The 25,601-nt window shown below is 39.5% G+C and overlaps 1 protein-coding gene across 8 annotated transcripts in view; it reads left to right on the plus strand.

Moving 5' to 3' along the window:
• Nucleotides 1–3,471: 3,471 nt before the first annotated feature.
• The window catches only part of ITGB8 (integrin subunit beta 8), a 48,570-nt gene continuing 26,440 nt past the window's right edge, over nt 3,472–25,601 (plus strand). For 2 of the 8 annotated variants that reach the window (XR_008429889.1, XM_053938096.1), the window contains exons 1-4: nt 3,479–4,067; nt 18,805–18,890; nt 21,512–21,686; nt 24,142–24,388. Coding sequence is in view for 7 of the 8 variants with exons in the window: in XM_053938096.1 (XP_053794071.1) it covers nt 3,938–4,067; nt 18,805–18,890; nt 21,512–21,686; nt 24,142–24,388 (638 nt within the window). In the remaining variant the exon portion in view is untranslated. Of the gene's footprint in view, nt 4,068–18,118; nt 18,208–18,804; nt 18,891–21,511; nt 21,687–24,141; nt 24,389–25,601 lie in introns of those variants that run through there. The other 6 variants (XM_053938065.1, XM_053938087.1, XM_053938041.1 and 3 more) reach the window with 6 other exon arrangements.

Here is a 25,601-nt window from a genome sequence, read left to right on the forward strand (position 1 = left end):
TTATATGAAACAGATGCAGTTTTAGATTCAAATATTGCATAAAGAAATTAATCCAAATGATAGCAAATGCAATTGTATTTAACAGACATGCATATGATTCCTTTAGTTAGTTATACTGCAAAAAAAATCAGATTTGCATGTCAGTGGGGTCAAGTGAACCCAACAAATCCAAAACAATTACTGTACTCTTGCAGGATTCTATACTATTAAAATAGGGAAGTTGGAGGAAAGTAGAACTAATTTAACATTACCAAAATGCTTCTTATGGGGATTTTAATTATGTCTAAGATTCCATGATAACGTAAGAAATCACAAGATTGGATAAATAACACTTTTTATTTTAAAAAAGCTTTGATATTAGTTGCAAAACACCATCAATTTTCCCTTTGCAGTCCTGGTTTGGACTCTCCCCCATGAAATGGCACATTAAAGAAGGTTGGAAACATTCAACCAAAAAAGGAACATGGTTTTTGTAAGAAAAGTTTTGGGGTTTTTGACCAGCTCTAGTTAACATTCATTGTAGATGTAATATTTTCAAAGCTGTTTCCTGAAAAAAAGAGACTATGCACCAACAATGTGACAGACAATTGCATTTTGTTTCAAATAAGCAAATGTAAATACTGGAAAAGCCACAGTTATAACACTTCAAGAAATTTGGGATACATGTAGTATAATAACACATGTAATTCCACCACAAAAATTTGTAGAATAACTTAGGCTGGAAAAAGTCCCCTGAGGCCCAACCATCCCTCTGCTCAAAACAGGTTCAATTAGTTCAGTCTGCTTGGGAACATGTTCAGCTAAGTTTCAACTCTCTCCAAGGACAGAGATGCCACAAACACATTGCTTCGAGGTTTCACAGCCCTGTGGATAGGACAACGGATTGAGACTTTAAATCCATTTCCAGTGGTGTTAAATTCCTTGTTACAGGATTTTAAGAGTTACTTACTCTCATATGTGACCTTGGATGATTCAGTTTCTCTGCAAGCCTAGAATTATTATTCAAAACTCCCGCCTAATTAATTGTATTATTGCATGGTAAACACTGTCTAAATAACAATAAATTCAAAGATGCTATCACTGCAAAGTAGATGTTTTTAAGTCCTTGGATTCCACCACAGGAAGAATGAAGCTAAAGAAATAGGGCATTTTACATAAAACAGCAGAGCTGTTTTTAAACTCTTACAGCAGCCTCTATACATTGAGGCCTAAACCCATTGGTATCTTCAATTCTGGACTTTTTTACTGGTGATTTTATTCAGAGTGCATAGTTCTCACCCAACAATGGCATCCTTTTCGTTATGTTTTCAGGGTTTAAGTTAATGACCAGAGTGGTTTCATTTTGGTAACCTTATTATCAGATTTTATATGAAAATTATCCATTTTTATTTTTCCACAATAAACTGCAGGTATTGTCTTTCTGCCCAGAATACAAAATCCTTGCATGACGTTTTCATCAGAAGTAGTGCATGTAATGACTGATTCCCACTTGTATGATGAACAGCTTTTGCTTAGAAATTCAGAAGATAATTCATGCTGTTGAGGACATAGCCATTTTCTTTATGCTGCTTATGCTAATTTACATTCTGAATAATAAATAGTTTCATACACAATATATCTGTATGGGATATCAACTGTATCATTCCTCCCATCAGAACCACTTAGACTATGCAGGTGAAAAATCTAAAATAGGGAGATCCCAGTTTCTGTCACTTTTGCTTCTGCTGGAATTTTGTTTAAAGATATTTCCTTGAATTTCTTGATGTATCATCTGAATCCTTTTTTTCCAGATACATTTGAATCACCATAAATTTGCAACATTATGATCTATAAACTAGACATTACAGGACCCAACAGGAGTAAATTGAGTTTAGTTCACCTGTCACCAGTGTATCTTATTTCAAATAGCACCCAACTGAGTTCTCAAGGAACATGTAGCTCTCCACCTACAGTGTTTGAGATTGTGACCTCTGAAATCATAGAGCTTTTAGGTTAACAATGCCACAATATTTGAAATCCTGCAGATACTACACTTCTTTCTGAATGTCATTGCATATGGCTTTCTCACATCCCATATCCCCATTTGGGCTGTGACCACTCAAGGAATGACAGTCAGATGTCTGAAATGGGGGATTTTTCCAAAATGAAGCAAAAAAGATGATACATCACTTAAAAACTCCCAAGAGTGGGACCATGAGATTGCTTCATTGCCAGCTCTTCCTCAGCACTCTTGAACAAACTCACCATGCTCAGCTTCTGACCTCTGACATTCAGATACTAAACCATCCATAGCTTCTCAAGGCTTAGCAAGGGATCTGAAAAGGTTTCCGCAGCCCTTCATTCGTAAAGACAGTGAAACAGCACATTATTTACACTGGTTGCATTTGCAGTATTTATAAACGTACCCTGCACAGACAGACTTGGACACAACACAGAGATGCTTTTAAGATCCTGTGCGCACTGTCGTGTGTTGCCGGTATCAGAAATGAAGGATGCCACCCGGCTGGCCATCAGAGACCCGAGGTCGGCACACCTACCCCGTAACGCAGCCGGGCGGAGGCCCGGCCACCGGCGTGTGATAGGGTGAGGTGGCCAGGTGGGTTTTACCTGCCGGGAAAACGCCTCCACCCACAGCCTCCGCGGGGAGCGGAGCCCTCCAGACGAGCACAGGGACAGGAGCTGCAGGGAGCTCCTCCGTGGAGCGGAGCTGGGCCGGGCGAAGCGGCGGCCGAGGTCGCACCTTGGCCCGGTGGGGCTTTCCTGGCGCGCACGGCGCGGTACTTTCCGGACACGGTTAACCTTTGCGTTACTCCCACTGCACCCGGAGGGGTGGAAACTCCGGGCAGAAATGATTCGGGGAGAGCGGTAAAAGAGGAGAGGTGCTTTTAGGTAGTGAAGTTTTGCCGGCCAGCACCAGGGGCCGGTGCGCTCCTGCCAGCGGGACGCCCCGGGGAAAACGGCGGCATTCCTGGGACCGGTGGGCAGCGCCGCGACTTACGGAGGTGCTAAAGGCGAGGGTCGCACAAGCAAGCGGCGGTGGGGTCACATGCAACGAGGGCCGGCCCAGCCGGCGGGGCGGGGCGGAGCAGCTGCCACAGGGCCAAAGCGGCGGGCGAGGTGCGGCGGGGGCCGGCGCCGCAGCGCTCTGCCCGCGGCCTTCACCCGCCTCCCCGCCTGTGGGCAGCGGCCGTACCGAGCTCGGGCAGCTGCGACCGAAGCCGCCGCCGAACAAAGGCGCGGGCGGCCGCGGTGACTTCACCGCCGGGCCCGCCCCCGCACTCCCGCTCGCGGAACCTGCCCCGCTGCCGTCTCCTGGCAACCTGCGGGGACCCGCACCCTCCGCGCTAGGGCCGGACAGCGCCGCGCAGCGCCGCCGGCCGCGGTCTCCTGCCCTCCCCTCCCCGTCCTCAGCAGACCCCGTCCCCCCGCGCGGAGACGCTGCCCCGGCGGCGCCTCGGGACGGCGGCGGGCAGCGCCCACCTGCCCCCGGCGGGGGCGGGCAGGGGGCGGCCGTCCCCGCCCCCCCCGGCAGCCGCCCTCTTCGCCCGAGGGAGGTGCGGAGCTGCCGCCGCCGCTCCCCGCGCGGTGCCAGGAGCCTCCCCGCGCCCCCCAGGCAGGGCGGGCGGCGAGGCGCCCCTGGCACGCCGGGCTGGAAGCGAATGGAGGGAGCAAAGCTCCGCGCTCGGCCGGGGCCTCTCTACCGCCGGGGGGGGGCCGGTCCTGGCGGGACGCGGAGGCGCGGCAGGCGCTGCCCCCGAGATGCGGCGGCCCCCGCCCGCCCCTCCGAGCTCCCTACCTGTGCCGGGCCCGCCGCTGCCCCTCCCCCGGCCCCGCCGCCGCCGCCGCCCCCGCGGGGGCCGGGACTGAGCGCGCCGCGGCGCCGAGACACGGCCCCGAGAAGAGGGCGAGGGAGCGGGAGCAGTGCCGGCTGCGGCGCATGATGTGGGTGCCGCTGCTGGCGTGCCTCACCGCGGGGATCGTCTCCGTGCCCAGGTGCCAGCGCGGCCCCGGAGCCTTCCTCGGGGCGGCCCGGCTGCTGGCGGCCGTGCCGGGACTCTGCCAGCGCTGTAAGTGTCCGAGCGCCTGGGGCTGCTCGCCGTGCCCCGGCTGGTTGGGGCTGTGGCCGGGTTTGGTTCTGGCGCGGGGTCGTGCGTGGGCGGGGGGGCTTGCCGGGGCTCGGCCGCTGCCGTGGGGCACAGCGCTGACAGCTGGGACCGGCCGGCGCCACCGGCACTCGCCGGCCGGGCGGGCCGAGCTGGCGGGCGGACGGTACCTGCAGGGAGAGCTGGGCTGGAGCGGCCGGCTCCTGTCCAAACCTCACACCGCCAGGGCCAGCCCGTGATTTCACTGCCCACGCCGGGGGCGTCCCGCCTTTAGGGAAGCCATGGTAGCTCCCGGGGAGCCGGCGGGACTATCTCGCTCCAGGGTGCTTCGGATCCTGAAGTGCACCCTCCGCAACACTCCGTGAAGCGGCACGCGAACCGAAGCTAGGGATGAACGGTTCTTGGGGATGGTAACACTCTGTTTTACGTCGTTCATATGGCATGCAGTGGCAGGGTTAAATAGGGATAGAGCTACGAGAGGATTGTCTTCTGTTTACCTTGGGATAACGTGCATGTTGACAGTTCCCCGGGAGCTGTGGTTCTGGGGTGAAAAAGGCTCAGGTAAATGTGGGTAACCCCTCGCGTTGTGGAATTGCTTCCCAGAGCCCCCAGCATCAGTTTTAATGTGTGCTGGCTGAGGGGAGTCTGTGCAAATGTACCTTAGATAGTGCAGCAGTTGACAGAGCAAGCAGGTTAGTCAAGTATTTCATAAAGGATCTTATTTAGCTGACAGTGATCATACAAACAGATCTGGTTGGCAGTCATCTTTCTGTATTTTTTCTGCTTGTGGAATAATTGGCATTTCCCAGCTTAAGCCTGGAGCTGATTTAAAATGTTAACATGTAACCTCTGAAACTGAGATTTACAATGGGAACAATGTATTAGTCTTAAATTCTTTATTGCATATGTGACAAATTCATGCCTAATTCAGTAGGATTTGCCCAGTGCTATTAAAAACAATGGAATAATTTGTTAACTTTCATAGGATAATTTATTTTACTTTTTTGGCTTCGTACTTTGAATTCAGAACCGAACTAAATGTCAATAGGAAAAATAAAATATATTATTAAATTTCTTATGAAACATGACATCTTGTATGTAGTATCCCAGATTTTTTTAAATCCAGTGCAATTGAGTTGAAAGGCTAATTGAAACTTTATGAAGAGGATGGTTCTGTGCCTGAATGCAGTGTTGTGCTTGCTCGTGAGTGTAGTTCCTGGGTACACACTACTGCAAGTAAAGCATCAGAACAGAATGCCACAGGGGGGAGGTTGTGCATGGAGCTTTTGTGCCAAAGGATGCTTGCTGTCTTTGTTGTGCTTCATAGTGAAAATATATATGGGCGATGCGTCATGGGTTATGTGTTTATTGTAACAACAGCTCTCAGATTGTAACTCACATAGACCTTGTTTTTTCATTTGAAACCTCTGCTAATTCATGAAAGCTGAAAGGCACACTGAATTCTTTCCTTCATACATAATCACTTTACAGGCTACAGCCGCAGTTGAAGCAAGAAGAGTGTTTTGCTTTGTTTGTCTGTGAATGAACACGTGATTTTTTTTGTTATTATTAATGTTGTTTGTGATTTTTACATTTGGTTGTGATAGCCAGTGCAGCACCACCTGGATTCTTTGAATGTCTGCAGGCTGCTTTGAGAAAGACTGGGCAGCAGCTCCATGTACAGATATTTGGCAGCACGGCTTTGTTCAAGCAGCCACTCCTCTTTGCTTCTGCATCGACAGTGCTGGGCATGGAGCAAAGCATCATGCTGTTCCTGTGCCAGCAGCAAGTCCAGTTTATTTATGTGCAGAGTTGGCAGAACCTGCATATCTCTTGCACTGAATCTCCAGTTCTAAAAGAGACTGGAATTAATATGAAATGTACATGGAACTCAAATTTATTTCATTCTTGTTGAAGCATTTGTGGCTCTTCTAATTGAAACATTAAGAGCTTGATACTACTTGAGGTATTTGTTCTGCAAGCTGTAGTTTGAGATGTGAGTCATTGCCTGGGGATAAGTAAAGGTAGAATTTGGCATAGGGTTTGCAAGGAGCGCAAAAGCAAATCTCACAATGCTGTAAATTTGTAATTCCCAAATTACAGGTTCTGTAAGCTCAGATAAAAAGAGTAGTGTTGCTGCCTTCTACAAAGGGTCCCTTGTTCAATAAGTCTCACCAACATGAAATTTGCAGTTAAGTAAGCCAAATGTAACAAATACCTGACATAAGAATTGAGCTAGTTCTGTAGGGATTTCTACAGATCCCTACATTTATGTTTGAACATTAAACCTGACAAACTCGTAAAGATGTAAACCAGTGAACTGAATAAAAGCTGGATTCTACAGCAAGAGCATGTGTATGCATTGTGCTAACAATTGAGTAAGTGCTCACTTCAGTGAAGGCAGTTCTCTTGCCTTGTTCAGAAACCAACTGCTGAAACTCTTATTTTTTACCTGATGTATAAGCACATGGGTTATATGGGGCTTAAGTACAGAAGAGTGACTGATTGGTCAGGGTTAACAAAGGACATTGATTCAAATCTCTGCAGTGTCCCAAAACCAGTTATAATTAATATTAAAATCAGAAAACTAAGGTATTTGGTGCTTTCCAAAATACCCGGGGAGTTATTCCTCTATGAAGCTCAAGTAAACAGAATGTACTTGTGGTGTGCAAAGAGGGATGGGATGGAATGAAATCTTTATCTCTGAACAAAAGTTGGAGAACAGTCACACAGCAATTCTCTTAGGTAGTTGTGATTGACAGGTCTCTTTAAATACCAACTTTAAAAGTTTGTATTTTCAGTCTTCTTGAGAGTGTCATTTGGAAAGACCACTGGGGAATCATCATGAAGGGGTCAGTTGTTAATTGATTTATGCCAATAGCATGACTTGCTTAATTAATTTTCTCCCATCAAGGTCTTTGGTGCTTCACCAGTCTTGTCACATCAGATTTCCATGTGATCCCTCAAGTAAGAAAGTTTTATAAACCATTACTCATGTTACTTCTCAAAGGAATGAGAAAAACTATTCAAACCACCCATGGAAGATTTTGAAAAGAGGTGATGGGAAATGTCCCATGATACACAAGCACACAAAAAAGTCTGAAATAAAAGATACATCATGATAGCTTTAATTGGTGTTTGTCTGTGTGTACCCATGTGGCCCATTTTCTCTTGAGGCTCAGTGGAAGAAGCTGAGTTGTATGGGATACCAAACACTGAGCCAATTCAGCTTTTCCTGAGGCTTAAAACAATCCAAGAAAAAGAGAAAATCCATTTTTCATTTCCTGAGACTGCGTGGGTGATCTCCTGCCTAGGGCTAATGGACCATCTTTGGGAAAGCCAACCTTTTTGGAACCTTTGGGAACCAGCCTTTGGGGAAAAACAAGCTGGGTGTTTGCGAGAGCTGTAAGTTGCAGTTCTGAGGAACAGTGAGGGAGAGGTTTGTTTATGTGCGCATTGCTTAAGGAGCATATTTTGCCAATAACATGCCTACATTTGCTTTGCAAATTGTACACTTCTCATAATCTGTTGCAATTTCATATCTCTTCGGGGTTCTTATGTGGTAAGGTATTTTTTTTTTTATTTTATGGTTTTTACAAGTTGAATGAAACTCAGTTGCATGAGTAGTGTTTACAGCGTTTTCATGTTACATGTGTTTGAGATGAGGCTGGGAAAAGAGGAGAGGGGCAGTTTATGAACTAGAAGAGCAATAACAATACTCTTGATGCTCTGGAAGGGTTGCCTCTGTCATTTTGGATATGCTGTTGCTGAGGAAATTTGTCAAGGCAGACTGAAGCTTGCATGCATCAGAAATATCTCTACAGTTTGAAGAGGCAGTTGCCTCTTTTCAGGCCTTTAAACTTTCAAGGAGTGGAACTGCAACAACTGAGAAAGCAAAAATTAGACCCCACTAGTCAAGAGGCCTAAATGAATAAATTTGATTTTCCATGCAATCTAAGTTTAATTTACTTCCCCAGACCATTGGAAAGATGTCAGAATGTGAACTTCATGGAAGCTGAAGAAAATCTTCATTAAATGACCCCCATTCCACAAGCAGACATTAAAATGTCAGATTATAACCTCCCTTATACTTTATAGAGCACTTAAATGCTGGTAATATTTTTCAAATCCCTATAAAGAATTTGTGATGACTTGTCCATGTTGTGTCTTGAGTTTGGGACATTTAGAACTAAGTACCATAGGAGAAGAAAAATTGAAGATATTTTATATACAAATTGTGTAAGTTGACATGGGCTGCTGATAGTTATCAAGACCTTTTAATAACAATTAACAGCTGGACCAGAGGATTTAAAGGATCTTTTCCAGCCTAAATGATGCTATGATTCAAGGAGGTACTCCTGAGCCTACATGCGCCTTTCTTATCCTCATCTCTGAAAAGTTTCCCCCCTTTTATGAAGGTGAAATCATTCAGGACAAAAACTCGAAGAACAGAAGCCTCAGACAGGTGCATATAAACTTGAGTTTTTCATCTATATATATATCAATATAGAGGATTAGTGGTGGACTTGGCAGTATTGGGTTAAGTGCTGGTCTACGTGATCTTAGCAGTCCTTTCCAACCAAAATTACTCTGATTTTATCCTATGATTCTGTGAACAGATCTGATGTAAGAAACATTAACCTTAATGTGTAAATTAAATCTACCTGTAAATTAAATTACCTACATGATTTTTTTTTTCAACAATGTATATTTTAAAAACTGAATATAGAAAAAGTGTACTTTCTTAGATCAGGATAGGTGTATCTAAGGCAGTGATTGGGATTTGATGAGTTCTGTCAGGGTAAGAAGAACAAGTGGAATAGCTTGGTGTTCTGACCTTTAAAGTTTGCTCAGTGTTCTTAAAATATATTAACGGCACTAAAGTCATATGTTATATTTTCAAAACTTATATATGTGAACTATTTAAAGCTTTTACTGTAACTGGTAATCCAGACATCTTGGTATGAATTTGACTTCTCATGATGAATTTACTGAAAACAGAAAAATGGAGAAGGATATCGTTTCCATTTTGTTAATAAACTTTCTGTGTTTTGAGGGGTTTTTTAATAAAATTCTTAAGGCCTTGGTGTTTCTCATTCTACTTCCATCCTCCTTTTCAGCAAAATCTTGTTTTCAAAGTTCCTGTATCTCCTCTACTAATTGCTGACTTCTGTCTAACCAGTGGAAAGATGTAAAATTCTTTCTCATCTGCTTAAGCAAACATAATTTTTGATGGACATAGTAGGATATGGTCTGTTATTCTTTTCTAAGTACTTGAACTCCATTAATTTTTTCCTTTTGGCAGTTTATATAAATGGACTTGGGCTATTTAGTTTAACTTTTGGGAAGGAAGTGAGGCTCTAATGAATTAGTTCACTGTACACTGTAATGGAACCTTTCTCCAAGAAGAAAAGTAAGCTTCTTGCCAGCCATTCAGGATTCCCCCTTGTTCTGGTGGCAGAACAAGAATAACCCCTTGAGCAAAATGTAAGTGTTTCAGGATGATGAGAATTTACAGCATTAGAAAGCTGCCAAAAAAGCAATTTCTAGCTGAGGCTAAATTGGCCTAAATTGAAAACTTTGCAAAGCTCATAATTGACTTTTTCCTTTATATGTTTCTCTGCTTCCCATGACTTCGTTGTCATATGCCTGTGGTAACTTCTTGGTATTTACCCATGGTGACAATAAGTCTGAAGTATTTATGGTCATTGAAAGATACTGAGACAAATATTTTAACTATGATTATTGGAGAAAGAAATTTCTGTAGCTTTAGGCAGATTGAATGATATTCCTGGATGTTTGATTTTCATTTTACTTCAGGCCTCTTTTCTGCCCACTGATTTGGGAGTTATGTGTTAGCAGCAGTAGTTCATTGGGTTCAGATATTGAAGACTTTAGTATTTTTGGTGTTTTGCAATTGTAGCAGTGTTATGAATGCAGCTGTATGATGTATGGTGGCATCACAAAAGTAGTCCAAGTCTGATTAAACCAGTAACTGCCCTCTCCAAAATAAATTCTGTTCCTTCTTGATGTTCAAGGGAATTAAGCTAAGTGAATTCTGTTTGTTCTATACTTGAGAGTACAATTTATTTCCATCTTACCTCTGCAGGGTGGAAAGGGTTAGTACTGTGCTGAGGACAACTTACTTCTCTCAGGTGGGAGCTTCTTCCTGGAAACAACCAAGTTCCCATCTTTTTCTTCAAACAAGACTACCAGGAAATAAGAAAACGTGTAACAATTTACACAATGGCACAAATGGCACAAAGTAACTAAATAAAACTAATGACATCAGCAAGCAGGCTCTTCCAATCTAAGCAAAATTGTTGGAGTGCATTTTGCTGTTAAAAATGTTGTGGCATTACTTCAGAACATTAAATAAACCACTACCTGTTTAAAGCCTAGAATTTGCACGTTTGAAGTCTGTCCCTTAGAAAGTGTTTAAGCTGCACCTGCAGACCATACACATATCTGAATACTTCATTGAAATAGCAGAAGGAGAAGCTTGCATTCAAACAGTTTGTGTGCACCTGTAGTTTACTTATAGTTAGTATGTGAGTCTGCATATTTTATAGCCCACTGTCATGTTTTGTGTAATCTTTGCCCCCAAATTATAAAAATTTAACAGGCTAATCCTAAAATAGAGGTTGGCCAGTGTCTGTTCCTAGACAGGTGCGTTGGGTTTTGAGGTTTTTAATTATGAAAAAAATCCCAGAAAGTTTTTTACCAATTTGTCTCAGGGACAATAGCCATCTTTGGAGATTGAAAATCTTCTTGAAAAGCAAATTACTGAAATAACAAATACCAAAGACTTGGTATTCTAGAAAACATTAGCATTTTTTAAATAGCCCTCTTGAATAAATGCTCCTCCCAATCTTGTGGACTATGTAAAAGTCCTCAGGGAGTGGTGGTTATCCTTTCTGATACCAGTCTTAGCTTTTATTTCATATTCTTGAGGTTTTCTCATTGTGAGTGTAAACTAAATATGTTCAATGTTTTATTTTAACTCTGACCTGTCCTCCTAATCCACACATGTACAGCTTTTGATTTGTTTCAGGAAAATCTTCTGTAAAAACACAATTCAGTTTATCATTTTGTGTTCAGAACTGAGGGACTTGTTTCCCTAGGTTGTCAGCTTTGGGAATTTTGGTCTAAACTACAGAATAGGTTTGTTCCAAACCACCATGTATGCAGATAAAAGGGAGTGAAGTAAGCTGTTTGCATTGCTATGGACTAAGAATCTATCAGGTTGTCTTTGGTGACACTGTGTGGGAAGAAATAGCCCTGAGCTATTCTTAGCAGTTACTGATCCTCCGCTGGGTATGTGGATGAAGAGACAGTGCCAGGATGAGGTCATGCTCCTATGGGGCAGAAAGCAACAATTTGGTGATGATTAGATATGTAATAAAAGGATACATCAGAGAAACAATTGGGGGTTGAAGGCCTGGTTTGAGGAAGTAGAGCTATAGAAGATGGTGGGAGACAAAGCTTGGGCTTGTCTTTTATTCAAGGTTGGTCTTCTTAAGCAGGCAGAAAATAGTCATTTTTATCTACCTTTATAACCATCATGACCTCCTAATTAGGTAAGACTTTATAGAATACACAGGAACATACCAACCATTCTGGGCTTTTGATAGACTACCTGCTAGCAGTGCTTACTAATACAAAAGAAATTAAATTAGCAGTGATATATGGCAGTAGCCATTCCGTGCTGAAGCATGACTGTATTCAAGCTGATCAACTCCAAGGGAGCTTCTAGCAGCTGTAGATGACTGGAATACAATGATTCCTATGCCCATGTTCTATTCAGGGAAACAGAATTAACACAACTCCACACATCTTGAAGTTTCCTTGAAATCAAGTGATTAAAAAAAAAAAAAAAGAAAAGAAACATTTTAAGCTCTCTGGTTCTATATGCTTTGCATTTTTATTGGTGTAAAGTTGTGCAAACAGGACCATCAAATCTGTGCCACAGAAGCATCAGCTTTTATGACTGTGGGAAATTAATCTGTTCTAATGATATAATCCTAGTAATTTTTCCTGTATGCTTTTATTTGCAAGAGACAGGATAGGTTAGTTTCTGAAGCCAAGTAGTCTTTGACTCATTGTTTGCAGGCATGAATTGCATCAACAAAATGTAACCATCTCCCAGAAAAGCAGGAAGTTTCATAGAAAGGAGAGGCTACAAGTAAAGTTGGCCAAGAAACAAAAATTATGTTGTGAAAAATTTCAAGGTTGCATTGCTTGTTTTCATTCTGTATTGCGGCTTGGGAACAAAGTCAGACTGGAGTCGTCAATGGCTCTGTCTCTCATAGTCAAGGCCATGTCTGAGGCTGTGGTTTGAATGTTGTGTTTTTGAGTCCTAACTGTGATACCAGTAGCTGCTATGGGTAGTACCTTTTCGAAAATGCCGTTATATACATTTTTCTGAAAAAAAAAACTTCAAAACTGATATATATACATTAAAAACTTGGGTTGCTATGCATCTGTCTGAGGCTTATGTTCCCCAAGTCTGCAGTGTGAATAATGTGCAACCTTCATGTAAGTGCTGGGACTTTTCAGAGATGAGGATAAGAAAGACACATGTAGGCTCAGAGAATATCAAGGAGATATTCAAGGAGTATCTCCTTGAATCATAGCATCATTTAGGCTGGAAAAGACCCTTAAGATTCTCTAGTTCAACCATTAATCCAGCACAAGCCCACCACTAAAACATGTTCCTGAGCATCACATCTACATGTCCTTTAAATACCTCCAGGGGATGATGACTCTACCACTTCCCTGGGCAGCCTGTTCCAAGGCTTAACAGCCCTTTCAGTGCAGATATTTTTTCTGATATCCAATCTAAACCTTCCCTGGCACAACTTGAGGCCATTTCCTTTTGTCTTATTGCTTGTTAGCTGGGAGAAAAGGCCAACCCCCACCTTACTGCAGCGTCCTTTTCAGGTAATTGTAGAGCATGATAAGGCCCCCTCCACCCTCCATTTCTCTAGATGAAACCACTCCAGCTCCCTCAGCTGCTCCTCATACCACTTGTGCCAGACCCTTCCCCAGCTCCATTGTCCTTCTCTGGACATGCTCCAGAGCTTCAATGTCTTTTCTGCTAGCAGCTTTCCAGCCCCTTTTCCCCCCAGCCTGTAGTGCCACATGGAGTTGCCCTGACTGAAATGCTGAAACCGGCACTTTCCCTTATTGATCTTCATATAATTGTCTCAAAGCCTAATATGAAACTCCTTCTCACAGAAGTGTCCATACACTTTTTGGGAACTCCATGTCTATGTGCCTTTACAGAGAAGACTTACAAAGCATTTTCTATCCTTTAGCATCAGCTGTGACTGTTGCTTTCTGCCAGGGCTTTCCCAATGCTGTGTTGACAGAGGTGTCCTCCCCTTTTGTCTGCACTGTTCAGCTGAAATCCAGTGTCAGCTCTCTCCAGTGGCGTCACTCAGACCTTGCACAATGTGCGAAAAAGGAAGATCTTTGTGGTTTTTCCTTTGTGCTTTGCAAAGGCACAAACTCATGCAGGGCATACTTCTGCATTGCTTAGCATTTCAATGGCTTTTTAAGTCACCTGTGTAGCTGTCATTAATGACCCTCATGTTTAAAAGGTACTGTCTTCATACAGTAATGCAAATTAATTTGGAAACCCCAAAACTCTCGGGGGAAGGGGCAGGGGGGGTGTATATTGGCAGAGTTAGGAATGAAAAGTCCCTATCAGTTATCAGGACTTGTTCACTAGTGATTCTCTTCACTGCATTTTAGATGTGCAAAGACTTCTTACTAGATTCTCACCTCTGCCTCTTACCATTTCTGTGACCACATTATGGTTTATCTCTTCCAGTTCCATTTTTCCTATGAGGAACACTGTAAAACTTGATTAATTTGGTTTGGAGGTTTTTTTTAATCTTGTTTCTTTGTTTGTTTGGAAAGGTGTTTTTACTTACATGCCAGGTTTACAGAAGTATTTTTTGAGAGCTCAGAATTTAATCATGTTTTGCACCTTTCTTTTACACATCTTTATTTTCTTAGCAAAAACATGTCTCTGCCAATGCAGAGTTTTAGTTTACTGCTTCTTTTGTTGCTGGCAAAAAGCATTTTAAAATCAGTGTGCAGCTTAGCTTCTTTCTGTCTGAATAGTGAAACTAAAGTGCCCAAAAGTTAATGACGAAGTGAAACAAATTAACAATCTCATATATAATAGAAAAAACGCGAGAAGTAAAAAAAGTTGTTTGGTATTCTTCTCAAGTAATCTTAGAATTTTCTTATAAAGAATAATAAGAGTACAGTATTCAAGTTGAAATCTCCTTTCCTGGGAAAGGTTGAGTACCTACCTGATTTTGAGGTATGCTTTGTAATCTTATTGGAAAATCTGGTGATGACATAGTGTGTTTTTAAGGCATGGCACAAAAGGCAGAGAGAATTATTTCTTGTTTGGAAAAAAAAAAACAAGAGGGGAAAAATCCCTAATTCCAGGACTGGGTTTTAGGATTGGCAGTTAAAGCACAGAGACTCATTTTTTTCCAGTAATCTGAGCAAGTAACTGTCCGACATAATAATCATGGAAAAATAATCCCTCCTCTGTAGCATTTTTATAATGCTTCTCATTGTACCTGCACGCTCAGCCAAAGTGAATGGGGAAGCCATGTGTTAGGTGGGACAGCCACTGTCTGTCCCTCTGCAGGGTCATGTTGCTCTGCTCTGAAGACAAAAAGGTGAAGGTAACCGCAGTATAAAAGCTGCAGCTTTCCTCATAAATTAGGCTATACACAAGTTAGTGAAGGCCTCATTCATTATCTGTGCAGAGGGATAGCCTGGCTGATTGCTGCCCTGGAACAAGATTAGATGCACAATTGAAGGAAAACCAGCTCTATGGAAGCTGGATATTTTCCTATATTCTTGCCTTAATAAGTGTTCACGAGTCTGAGGGCCATGATCAAGGAGTATAAGCTGCAAGCTATATTTTGGTTTTCTCTTTTAATAAAGCAAGTGGTACACCCTCCAAAACCAGCACAAGCATGTACCAACTGTGAAGCTGATACAAATCCAAATTCTTGGCTGTACTTGAACAAAGTGCTGTCTGTTTGAAAACCTGTTTAACATCCCCTCTGAGACGCCAGAGTGCTTTATTGCTATTTCATCTCTGAGATAAATACCCTGATTGTGATAAGGTTACTTTCATAATAAGGAGGCCGGATATAATTATAACATATGGGATGTTTGTCTTGCCTTGATCCCTCTTGTTGCAGAGAGTTTAGGCTTGCCACACCTGTGATCACTGTAAATAGCTGTAGTTGTTGGAGCATGGTTGTAATTTTGTGGAGTAGGCTGGAAAAGTGTAGTTTAACCTGATGCACTTTTTATTATATGCATATGCCTGTGCAGTTCCCAGCACAGAATTTGGCCCTTGTCGAAAATACCTTTTGGCATACATCAGTTCAAACTAAGCCAGTAGAAACTAGCCCTTAGCTTTGGCTGAACAGTAACTCAGTCTTGTCTGGACTCTGTTTTTGGTGAAGTGGCAGGAAAAATCTCAGTTCTTTTTTAAGTCAACTCATAAAAAAATCATTTCTTCCTTTACCATGATTTTTTTAAAGCAACTGAAAAGTTTATACTTCAACAGTTATGATTTTAGAGTAGATTTACAACTAAATAACAAATATTTGATGAATGAAAGCATGTCCATAAATGTTACTTTTATAATGGTCTATGTACTTGGGAACCAGAATAGTGATGTAGACAGAGTAATAAATAAAGAAATTAATTCAACTTTTTCAAATTTCTCTTTATTAAAACCACAAAATTTCAACCTTTTGTTCCAATGGTACCAAGCTTCTCTGTTGCCAATCTGTGACTTCATGTTTTGAAAATTGAGCTCTTGAGACTGGGGAGTTATCAGCAAAGAGCTTTGCATCCAGGAGTACTGTATATCTCATTTGTTAAAATGTTTTATCTGCTGTGATCACACTGAAACTGGATTTTAAAATATTTTTTCTGTCTTAGCAGTCTTCAAAGGCACACAGACCCCCCTGTGTTTTACTAGACGGGCTGTATTAATAAACTAAATCAAGTTTCAATAAATTCAATAAACTAACCATACAGAAAAAAAAAATTGGGACAATCATTTTTCAGTCAGTTTTCCAATGCATCTGGAAAATGGCACATAGACACATATTTTTTTTTTTAGCAAGTGCATATTAAAAAAAAAAAGGTGTTAATATTTTGTTATGTGGTCAATGGCATTTAAATTAAAGTATGTGCTTTGCCGATAGGATTATATGTCTTGAGAAAGGAGTCTCCACTATTATTGCAGGAAATTAATTAGGCCATACTTATTATTTGGCTTACTTGGTTTAATGATTGCAATGACAAGGAATTAATCTTCCTTATTCCTTATCTGAATAGCTAGAAACACAGGTTTCTCATTTTTTCATGTCAGCTATTTATTCTTATCAGAACAGCTCTATCTCTTACAATGAATATTAACTTGAATAGGTAACTTCAAAGTTCATGTATGAATTTTCTCCCTATTTGCTCCACGGTGGTCTTAAAACCAGTGTTATGCTGCAGATCAGCAACTTATATTTTTCCTTGTCCTTTGACACTTTTACTGAATTTATCACTCTTTTTCTTGTAACGCCTTTCATATCTGCTGTCTTTGATACCCAGTTGAAGATGGGGGGGATGTTTGTGTGCTAAGAACAATTACATTCCTTTTATTTTTACTCCTTCAACAACTTTTCATTCTGAGTCTCTGCAATTTATGAATACTGTCTAGAAAGGGATCTGTGGCAAGGTCTACAACCCTGTGCATGTCAGTACCTACCCAAAATCTTCATACTTTTTTCCCTCTCCTGCAGTATGTGGTAACATTTTCTGTGGCCCCCAGGACTGCTCTTTCAGAGTGCAGAACTAGAAGTGCATAAAGTGCAGTTGCTGTCTTATAATTACAAAAAAAGTTTTACTGTGTTAGTGCTGAATGAGCTTGCTCTCATTTCTCATCCAACTAAAACTTGCTGTGCTTGCTTTTATAACAAAAAGAAACCAAAAAAAACTTTCAGATTTTGTCTTGTTCTTTTATTTCTCCTTAGCAACTCCTCCTTTATTTATCCCTACCAACCTCTCCCACCCTTCAGTCAGTTTTCCCTGCATTCCAGCACCTTCCTGGGCTGCTTTTCAACTTACTGTTTATATCATACCTGTAGCTCTCCTTTTAATTTATGCTTTTTTTTCTCACATTGCCTTCATGGCAAAAATTGTCAGCAGCAGTTGATATGAAATAGAAATATCGGTCTGACCTTTGAAATTAATTAAATTGCCACTAATCTACACATTATCAGTATAATGCTGCACTAGGCTTGTTAATACTGTTATATGTGTTGTTGATAATAACTGTACAAACTGTGATTAGTGCCTTGCATCAGCCGTCGTTTTAAGTGACTTCTTGAAAATTAGCTGTTTATATGATGCAGGATCTCATCTTAGAATCCATAGATGAAATCAGCAAAATAAATATTAAAAAAAAGGTATTTTAGTACATATTTTCCTAATACAGCTGTTCACTGTGAGAAGTTTGTCTCATTACCTATAAAGAAAGATGGTTTGCATTATTATTGCAGGTTGGAAAGAAATCATCTGAGACAGTGCATGTCGCCAAACTTTTGGATGAAAACCAAACCTTTAATCAAACTATTTTGATATGATGATGCACGCTATCACAGTGGACCAATTAACATATGTAACCTTCTGTTGTATGCAGAAATTAAATTTAATTTGTTCCCTTTATATTTTCCAATATGACATGCTGAACATGCCACAAATCAGTGTTATTTAACAGCAGTACTGCCGAGCTGTGCATTTTGTGCCCTCCATATAACTCCTCACAGGTGACTTCTGTCTTGTTTAGAGGTGCAGTGCTCTGCAAGAGGCTTGTGCCCAACATGCTGAAAGGATACACTAATGCTGGCATTCAAAGTGAGCTGACCAAGTCCCTTGAAAAGATTCTTCTCAACACCAACTGCCAAAGTTTCATAGGAAAGAGTAGTAACTTAAGCAGTGATCTATAAAACATAGATATGAAAAGGATATAAAGGACTTTGCTGGTAGACATGTAAGTAGGCACACTTTTTGCAATTGTTGATACAGAATGATGTGTCTTCAATCTGTGACACATGTAGTGTTGGATTCACTTCTATTTGCTTCTGGAAAAGAAAATCTTCCTCTTCTGGGAAACTATTCATTGCAAAAATGATTATGCAGAGAGGGAATATTTATAGAAGGTGAGAAAATACTTTGGGTTTCATGAGGAGTGAATAATGAATAATTCAGTCAAGTGTAAATGACTTAAAGGGAAAATGTCTGTGAAATGATAAGCTACCTAGTAAATTCTTTTCTGTTAGGCAGTAAATCAGCAAAATACATGCCAAAGATAAACTTGCACTTCAAAATTATTCTAAATCAGGATCTTAAAAAGTTGGCCTTGTGAATGGAATTTATTCAATATGTGCATATAGTTCTAGACTGTAGATAAAAGAAAATTGTGTTCCCTCACCACAGTGCCTTTGTTCTGTTTTACTTCTGTTTTAATACATTATCATCACTCTTAATCTGGAGAAATAATTTTTAAAATCTAGGTTTAAAATTAGGTATTTTACAATTTCACATATCATCATAAATCATGAATGTTTGGGTTTGTATTTCATTGCAGCGGAAAACAGATGTGCCACTTCAAATGCAGTAACATGCACAAAGTGTCTTGCTTTGGGTCCAGAGTGTGGATGGTGTGCTCAAGAGGTATGGCATTTTGCTTAATTGCATTTGACTTTATATTTTAGCTGCTTGTGATCTTTATAAAGACCTTTAAACTGAGAAAATTATAGTGAGAAATAGCAAGAAAATCTTTAAATGACCCCTAGAGACAGAACCTGAGAAATCATGTGAAATAGATTTTGTTTCCAAAGGAGAAAATGCAATCTTTTATTTGGAAAATTGCAGTAATTTTAAATAAAGTGAGACCTTTTTAATGCATTCCATCTGCTTTGTAGACTGCTTTGGCAGACTTACAGTAGCTTTGAGAGTCTAACAGTTTCGGCTTCAAAAGCAAAATTACTTATCAGTATTTTTTATTAAGTCCTTATCATATATGAAAACAAGTCTATACATATATGTCTACTGCATTTAGCAAAAGGTTGTACTAACAGTGGAGTTGACTTCAACTTCACCTTATATAATGATCCAATCACAAATGGAAAAAATTATGCTTTTCTCATTTTGACACTGGAAACTATCAGTTCTGAGACAGCACAGAAGATAGATCTTAAGTAGCAAGAATTATTCTGAAATTATTGTTACTTTGCAAACTGTAAGAATATGGGAATTTCTGGTTTTGTTTGACAGAAAAAAAATAACCCTCTTGATAGCATGATTTTGAGTAATCACGTCAGAGGAGCAAGCTTTTGAAGAATGTCACTGACAATCACAAGCTCATATGCTCTTTAAGCTCACGTGGAAATTACCAGTGGTAGCTTTCAGGTTAGCAAAGAAGGTAGATAAGTTCCTGGGGTGTGTCTGGCAGAGATAAGAAGTGTAAGGCACTGGCAATATCTGAGATATTATGTCTTGGAATCATTAACTTAGTCTGCCAGAGGTACAAGGCTAAGTAATACAAGGATGGGTAGAGGCATGCAGGGCTTCTTTTCCTACAGGAAGCTTAGCACATGTAGATAGCACAATGGATTACAGTGTGGAGAGATTCATTATTCTGGCCCCGTGTCCTGTCTTGCAAAGGGCAAAGCTTTATCCTTCTCCATCTGCATTTATTACAGAACAGCATTTGCTAACTTTCCAGTGCTATGTAGCTGCAGTAGGTCCCCTTCTAAGTAGGCACATGGACTTGGCTGGTTTCATTTCTGCTCTGCTTGTCTTGCTTCACTTCTCAAGTCAATCTTGAGAGCTGTTCATGGACACCAGGGCTTTGTCAAACCCTCTTAAACGGCTGGCTCACCTACACACCATCCATAGTTATGGAATGGCATAACCCATATTATTGCAGATGGAAATATTATAGTGCAGCTTAGCCTGCCTGCTTCATGAGAAAAATCTTTTTAATAAGATAATCAGCCCTGAGAAACTCTTGAGATGCTTTGAATTTATACTCACACATAGTGGATTTCAGAAAACACTACATCTATTAGTCATTACTGGTTATGAGAGTAGCTAAATTCTTTACACATTTAAAAATTTAGCTTTTTGGAAAGTATACACTAAAAAGAGTATATAAATAGCAGTAACTTAAAAAGTAGTCTCTGTTGTTTTTAATAAGGAAGGTTATAGAAAAAATATATCAGAGATTAGCTACAAAAATAAGCTTTGAAATTTGAAAAACAAGATACAGGACTGTCATTTCATTGTTCAGGGGCTTTCTCCAGTCTTTACAGGGTCTGGATGACTGTTTATTATCTAATACACAGTTGGCTGTATTTTAGATTGCTTATTTTCCTCATTTGCATCTGAAAGATCAGAGATTGTCCTTTGGTTGGTTGGTCTCCAGCTTTGACTCAGATGGACCAATACTTTGAAAGACTACAAAAGATCCTGTCTTTTTTATTTTTTTTTTTTTTTTTTTTTTTTTTTTGTTGGTTTTTTCCCCTGCATGTTCAGAATCATATTAATCATCAGATTAGTGGTCAGGAAGGAATTTTGCTTTGGATCATTTTGGCAAAATTTTTGACAACTTTTCTCTTTCAGTGCAGCAAAGGATGGGCTGCTTCTGACATTATCCTTCTACTAATCACTTTTCTATTGCCACAAGGGCTTTTATGTTGGTGGAATCTTAAACTGTCCACTCCTGTAATTATACATGGCTTCTTCTTTCCGGGAATTGAAATTATGAAGTTCAGCAGGTCTTTGGATTTTGTGTAGTGGGATAGACAAATTCAGGCTGGCTAAATCTAGAGCTGACCTCTGGTGTTCCTACTAAATATCAGCCTGACTAACGTTACCAGTGGATTCTTCTGAAAACTAACCCATTTTGATGTTGTGGGAATGACACTTTCTTGCTAAAATGAGATCATAGCACGGCACAGAACATTTTTTAGTGACATAATAACAGTGTGTCATTTTCCTTTTCTCCAAAATCAGCTTGTTCTGATTGTGCAAGATTCTATTTCTCATTCAAAAAAATTTCTGTGTAGAAAAGGGTCAATGTGGCAATTAGGTTTAACGTCTAATTTAAATATTGCATCATTGCCATTATTAAAAACATATGGCTTCATGAACTTGTTCTATGATTTATGCAATTATAGTGGCATATTTTATTGTTTCAAAGACCAATATTTTGGTTTTCTTCATCCTTTCAAGTTAGTATAGGTTTTTCAGCTCAGATTGTTTTGTACTTTTTGTTTCCTATTAAACAGGATTTCATGGCTGGCACAACACAGAAGGGACGCTGTGACACTGTTTTCAACTTAATGAAAAGAGGCTGCCAATCAGATTTGGTTGAAAACCCCACGGTTCATGTCACAATACCTAGTGACCATGAAACAAATACACAAGTGACACCAGGAAAAGTTTCAGTCCAACTGCGTCCAGGTTGGGTCGTCTCTAACACATTGATATTATAATAAATTTAAAATAAAAGCAATACTTCTAAGTACAGATATTTTGTGGAGAGGCATCTGGAATAATTATTTGGAAGAATGATGCTGTAGCATTGTATTGTAGAATTGTGTGTCTCCCATATTCAAGTATCATCTTTACCAAGAATTGTTTCTGTCAAACAAGCTGAAGGTCAGAATAATGCAAGTAATAAGTGGAAAGGGAATCTTAGGTAGTCTTTCCTGTTTTCTTATGTGGTCTCTTGATTCTTTAGCCACTTACACTAACAATTTTGCCTTACACGTGTATAAACTACGTCTTCTGAAAGTAAGTAGAGTTATAATCCCTAAATTCATAATTTTATACATTTCTTGATTATTTCTTTACTTTCAAGTGCATTGACTAGACAATTAGAAAAATACCAAAACCATTATATAAGAAAAGACTACATTCCTAAAGAAGACTTAGGTGTTCAATGCCTGAATTTTTTTATAACTAGTATATCTCCATTTGCCCTCAGCACAAGTCTAGTTAAATCAGTGTTCATTCTCTGTCTCTAAAAAAGCTGTAGTCAACAGCAGAAGTGAAGGTGATATAAAGGGATGCAGGGTGATCTTTCACTCAATAAAATTTAATTTATTTATTTCTTTTGCAAAGAACAATTGGAAAAAGCAATATTTAAAATTATAATTTTCTGTCAATTACAAGGGAAAAAGGAAGGATATGCATGAGTGCAAAGCACAAAGGATCTCTGGTTTTCACTCTATATAATAATAAAACAGTCAAGGTAACATCAGCACTTCTTCTTTCCTCACTCTCCTTCCAAAGAAGTGACCGATACTCTGCTTTGAGAAATGGTTTGACAACTGAGCTACTGCTAAGCTCTGTCTGAAATCACTTTTATTTCCAAAGGCATACTGGATTCATAGGAAAAAAAGTTAGCTTTCTAAAATTTGGTTTCATTAACCTTTTTTTTTCAGTAAATAATGAAATTAAGTTTGGATTTCCTTATGCATTGTAGAAGTTTTTGCATCAGGGAGGCAGAAGAATGAAATTTCAAGGACTCCATAAGAAAACTTTTTATATACAGATATCTTGCCCATATTTTCCTACTCAGGGAAATACACAGATATACCACTATAGTTTTTCCTCAAAACAGACATTTGATACAGGATAATCACACAAAGATGCTTTTGTTTTGATACTGGGGGTTTGTCACTGTTTACATATACTCATCATTTAGGATTTATGTGGGAAAAAATAGAAACTGCACTCAGTATCTCACTATATGCAAACTGGAGACCTACAAGAGTCGTTTACAAAAAGTAATTCAATTTACATTGGCAAAGAGGAAACATAAATTACAGCACACTGAAATTGTTTTCTTCATGCAAGACCTAATAGAGACAAATCCTGACATTTTCAGATGAATTATGTTCAAAGACCATTGGAAGAAAGTATTTTGCATATTTAAATTTTCTGAGTCAGATCTCTGTACTGGATGTACTTTTGGATAGTTTTTATTGAAAACCTGCGTAGTTCTTCTGTAACATCTTCCTTCCTCCTGTTCTTTACTGTATCTTCATTGCACAATACTGGATTAGATTCTCCACTCATCACATGAAGATCCTAAATTTATTTCTGCTGTGAGGTCACACTTTGGATGACATAAAATGATGGCTAATTTGAAACTGTTCATTCCTGTACCCACTCTGCCTGTACAAATCACTTCAGTCATTTTGCTGACATTATAGAGTATTAGAAAAGCAAAAATGTGAGGACTAGTTTTAGCAGCTTCCAAAGCATTAACATCTATCATCCTGAAATAAGAGTTCTGTTTCGTATATGCCAAAATTTGGAATTTTTTTATATTAAAATATTTTTAAAACAATATGTATTTTGATCCCACGGAGTTTTCTCATCAAATCTTTGGAAGCAGTTTGGTATAAACTTGTATCAGTATTTACATGAGTCTTTGAGGCTGTGCTGTCCTTGTGGTGTGTATGCAGTTTTAGATTCTGTCATATGACAAACTATTTGCAGGATACATTTACATACTTTGAAGTGACAACCTTGAAGTGACTGACCCCAATTTGTATGCAGATCTGTGTCCTTTGTAAGCCACAACTGCTTTTTGTTATAATGCCAAAGGGATTGCATAACCATGAATTTAAAACAAAATGGGGAGAAGTCAGATTTTTACAATAAATTGCACAGTGCTCCTGCAAGAAAAAAAAAACCCAAGATGTTCTATAAAACACCCCTTTGTGGCTTATTTTTGAATGCTTCTTCAAGGTTTCATTTACTCTTGGGAGATTTTCTTGTTTGTTTGTTTTTCTCTTTGCTGACACAAACAACTTTGTGCTGAGGTTGCTGCAAAAATAAATGTATTTCTAAGCATATCCATTCAAAATAGTAAATAAACATGTTTGTTTCTTTTTTTAATCAGGAAGTGAAGCAAACTTTATGTTAAAAGTTCGTCCTTTAGAGAAATACCCTGTGGATCTTTACTATTTAGTTGATGTCTCAGCCTCTATGCACAACAATATAGAAAAGTTAAATTCTGTTGGATTTGCTTTATCTAAAAAGATGGAGAATATTTCTCTTGATTTTCGACTTGGATTTGGATCCTATGTGGATAAAACTGTGTCACCATATATTAGCATTCATCCAGGTAGAATCCATAACCAGTGCAGGTATGTGGTCTTTTTACATTTCCTGTAGCACTGAGATGTGTATTTAATGACAGAAATATGCATTACACCTATTTATTTTTAAAACTCTTCAGAATTTATCCTTGTTTCCTTTTACCATGGTTCTTTGACAAAGTTCCTAAGGAAATGCTGAAAATTGTTTTACAGTGATTATGTCTGAAATACCTGGTGAATGATTTCAGAAAAACTGTTTCTGTACCAAAAAAAAAAAAGTGCTGTATTTTCTTTAGCAAATCAAGCCAAAACCCATGCTGCTTTGGTTGTGTTTTGTATTTCTTTTTAAATTCAACTGTTGTGGTTTTCATTATTTTGGATATGATACCTGGATTCATCACAAAGTTTTTACTTTCTGACCTAGGTACTTTCTAGTGTATGGTCATGTATTCATTAACTCTTTCGTGAAAATTCTACTTTTGTCAACATGATGTGGTTTCTTTTATCACATTTAATGAACATAAGTGATTCTCTGATCTACTTCTATAGTTCTAATGTGGAGGAACTCCTCTTGTAAATACAAAATGTTCTGGCCTGCATTTCTTTGTTCATGCCATGCTTTATATACCTTGGGTTCAACACTTATATAAAGTGAGGGATCACTTCCAAAACCCCCTGGAAAACAAGATTATACACAACAAATTCAGAGCTGTATAAATGATAGTAGTTGGAAAAGTGAATATTAATTCTTCATACTTTCTTGCTTGCCTTTCCTGGGAAGACATGATCCAAAGTTCTGTGAACTCTCTAAGTACCTTTTGTGATTTCAGTGGGTTTTGAATTGGTTCCTAGTAGTGGAATTCATTCTAGAGATGTGACTATCTATGGATAAAGCAGTCATCTAGACTATCTATATATAGTGAGTGGATATTGATTAGCATTTCTAGGTCATGATGTATTTTGCCTAAGAGGAGACATCACTAGCTTACCTACGATAAAAATCAGACTTTCTCCCTTATATATAATTTGAGAAAGTATAATTTGCTGTGATGTTACTGAAATGGATTTTCTCATCTCTTTGATGAGGTAATTATTATTAATATCAATATTAATTTTGTGTACAGTTATATAACACTAGTGGATATAGGAACTTAGATTTTGTTATAGTTCAATAGCCTGTGTAGCAACCTATTAAAATATCTTACTGTTACAGTATGATAGTCCTTTCTTAGGATAATGAAAAACAAAGTTGTTCCATGCT

The sequence above is a fragment of the Vidua chalybeata genome, chromosome 1 (genome assembly GCF_026979565.1).
Source record: "Vidua chalybeata isolate OUT-0048 chromosome 1, bVidCha1 merged haplotype, whole genome shotgun sequence".
Lineage (NCBI taxonomy): Eukaryota > Metazoa > Chordata > Aves > Passeriformes > Viduidae > Vidua > Vidua chalybeata.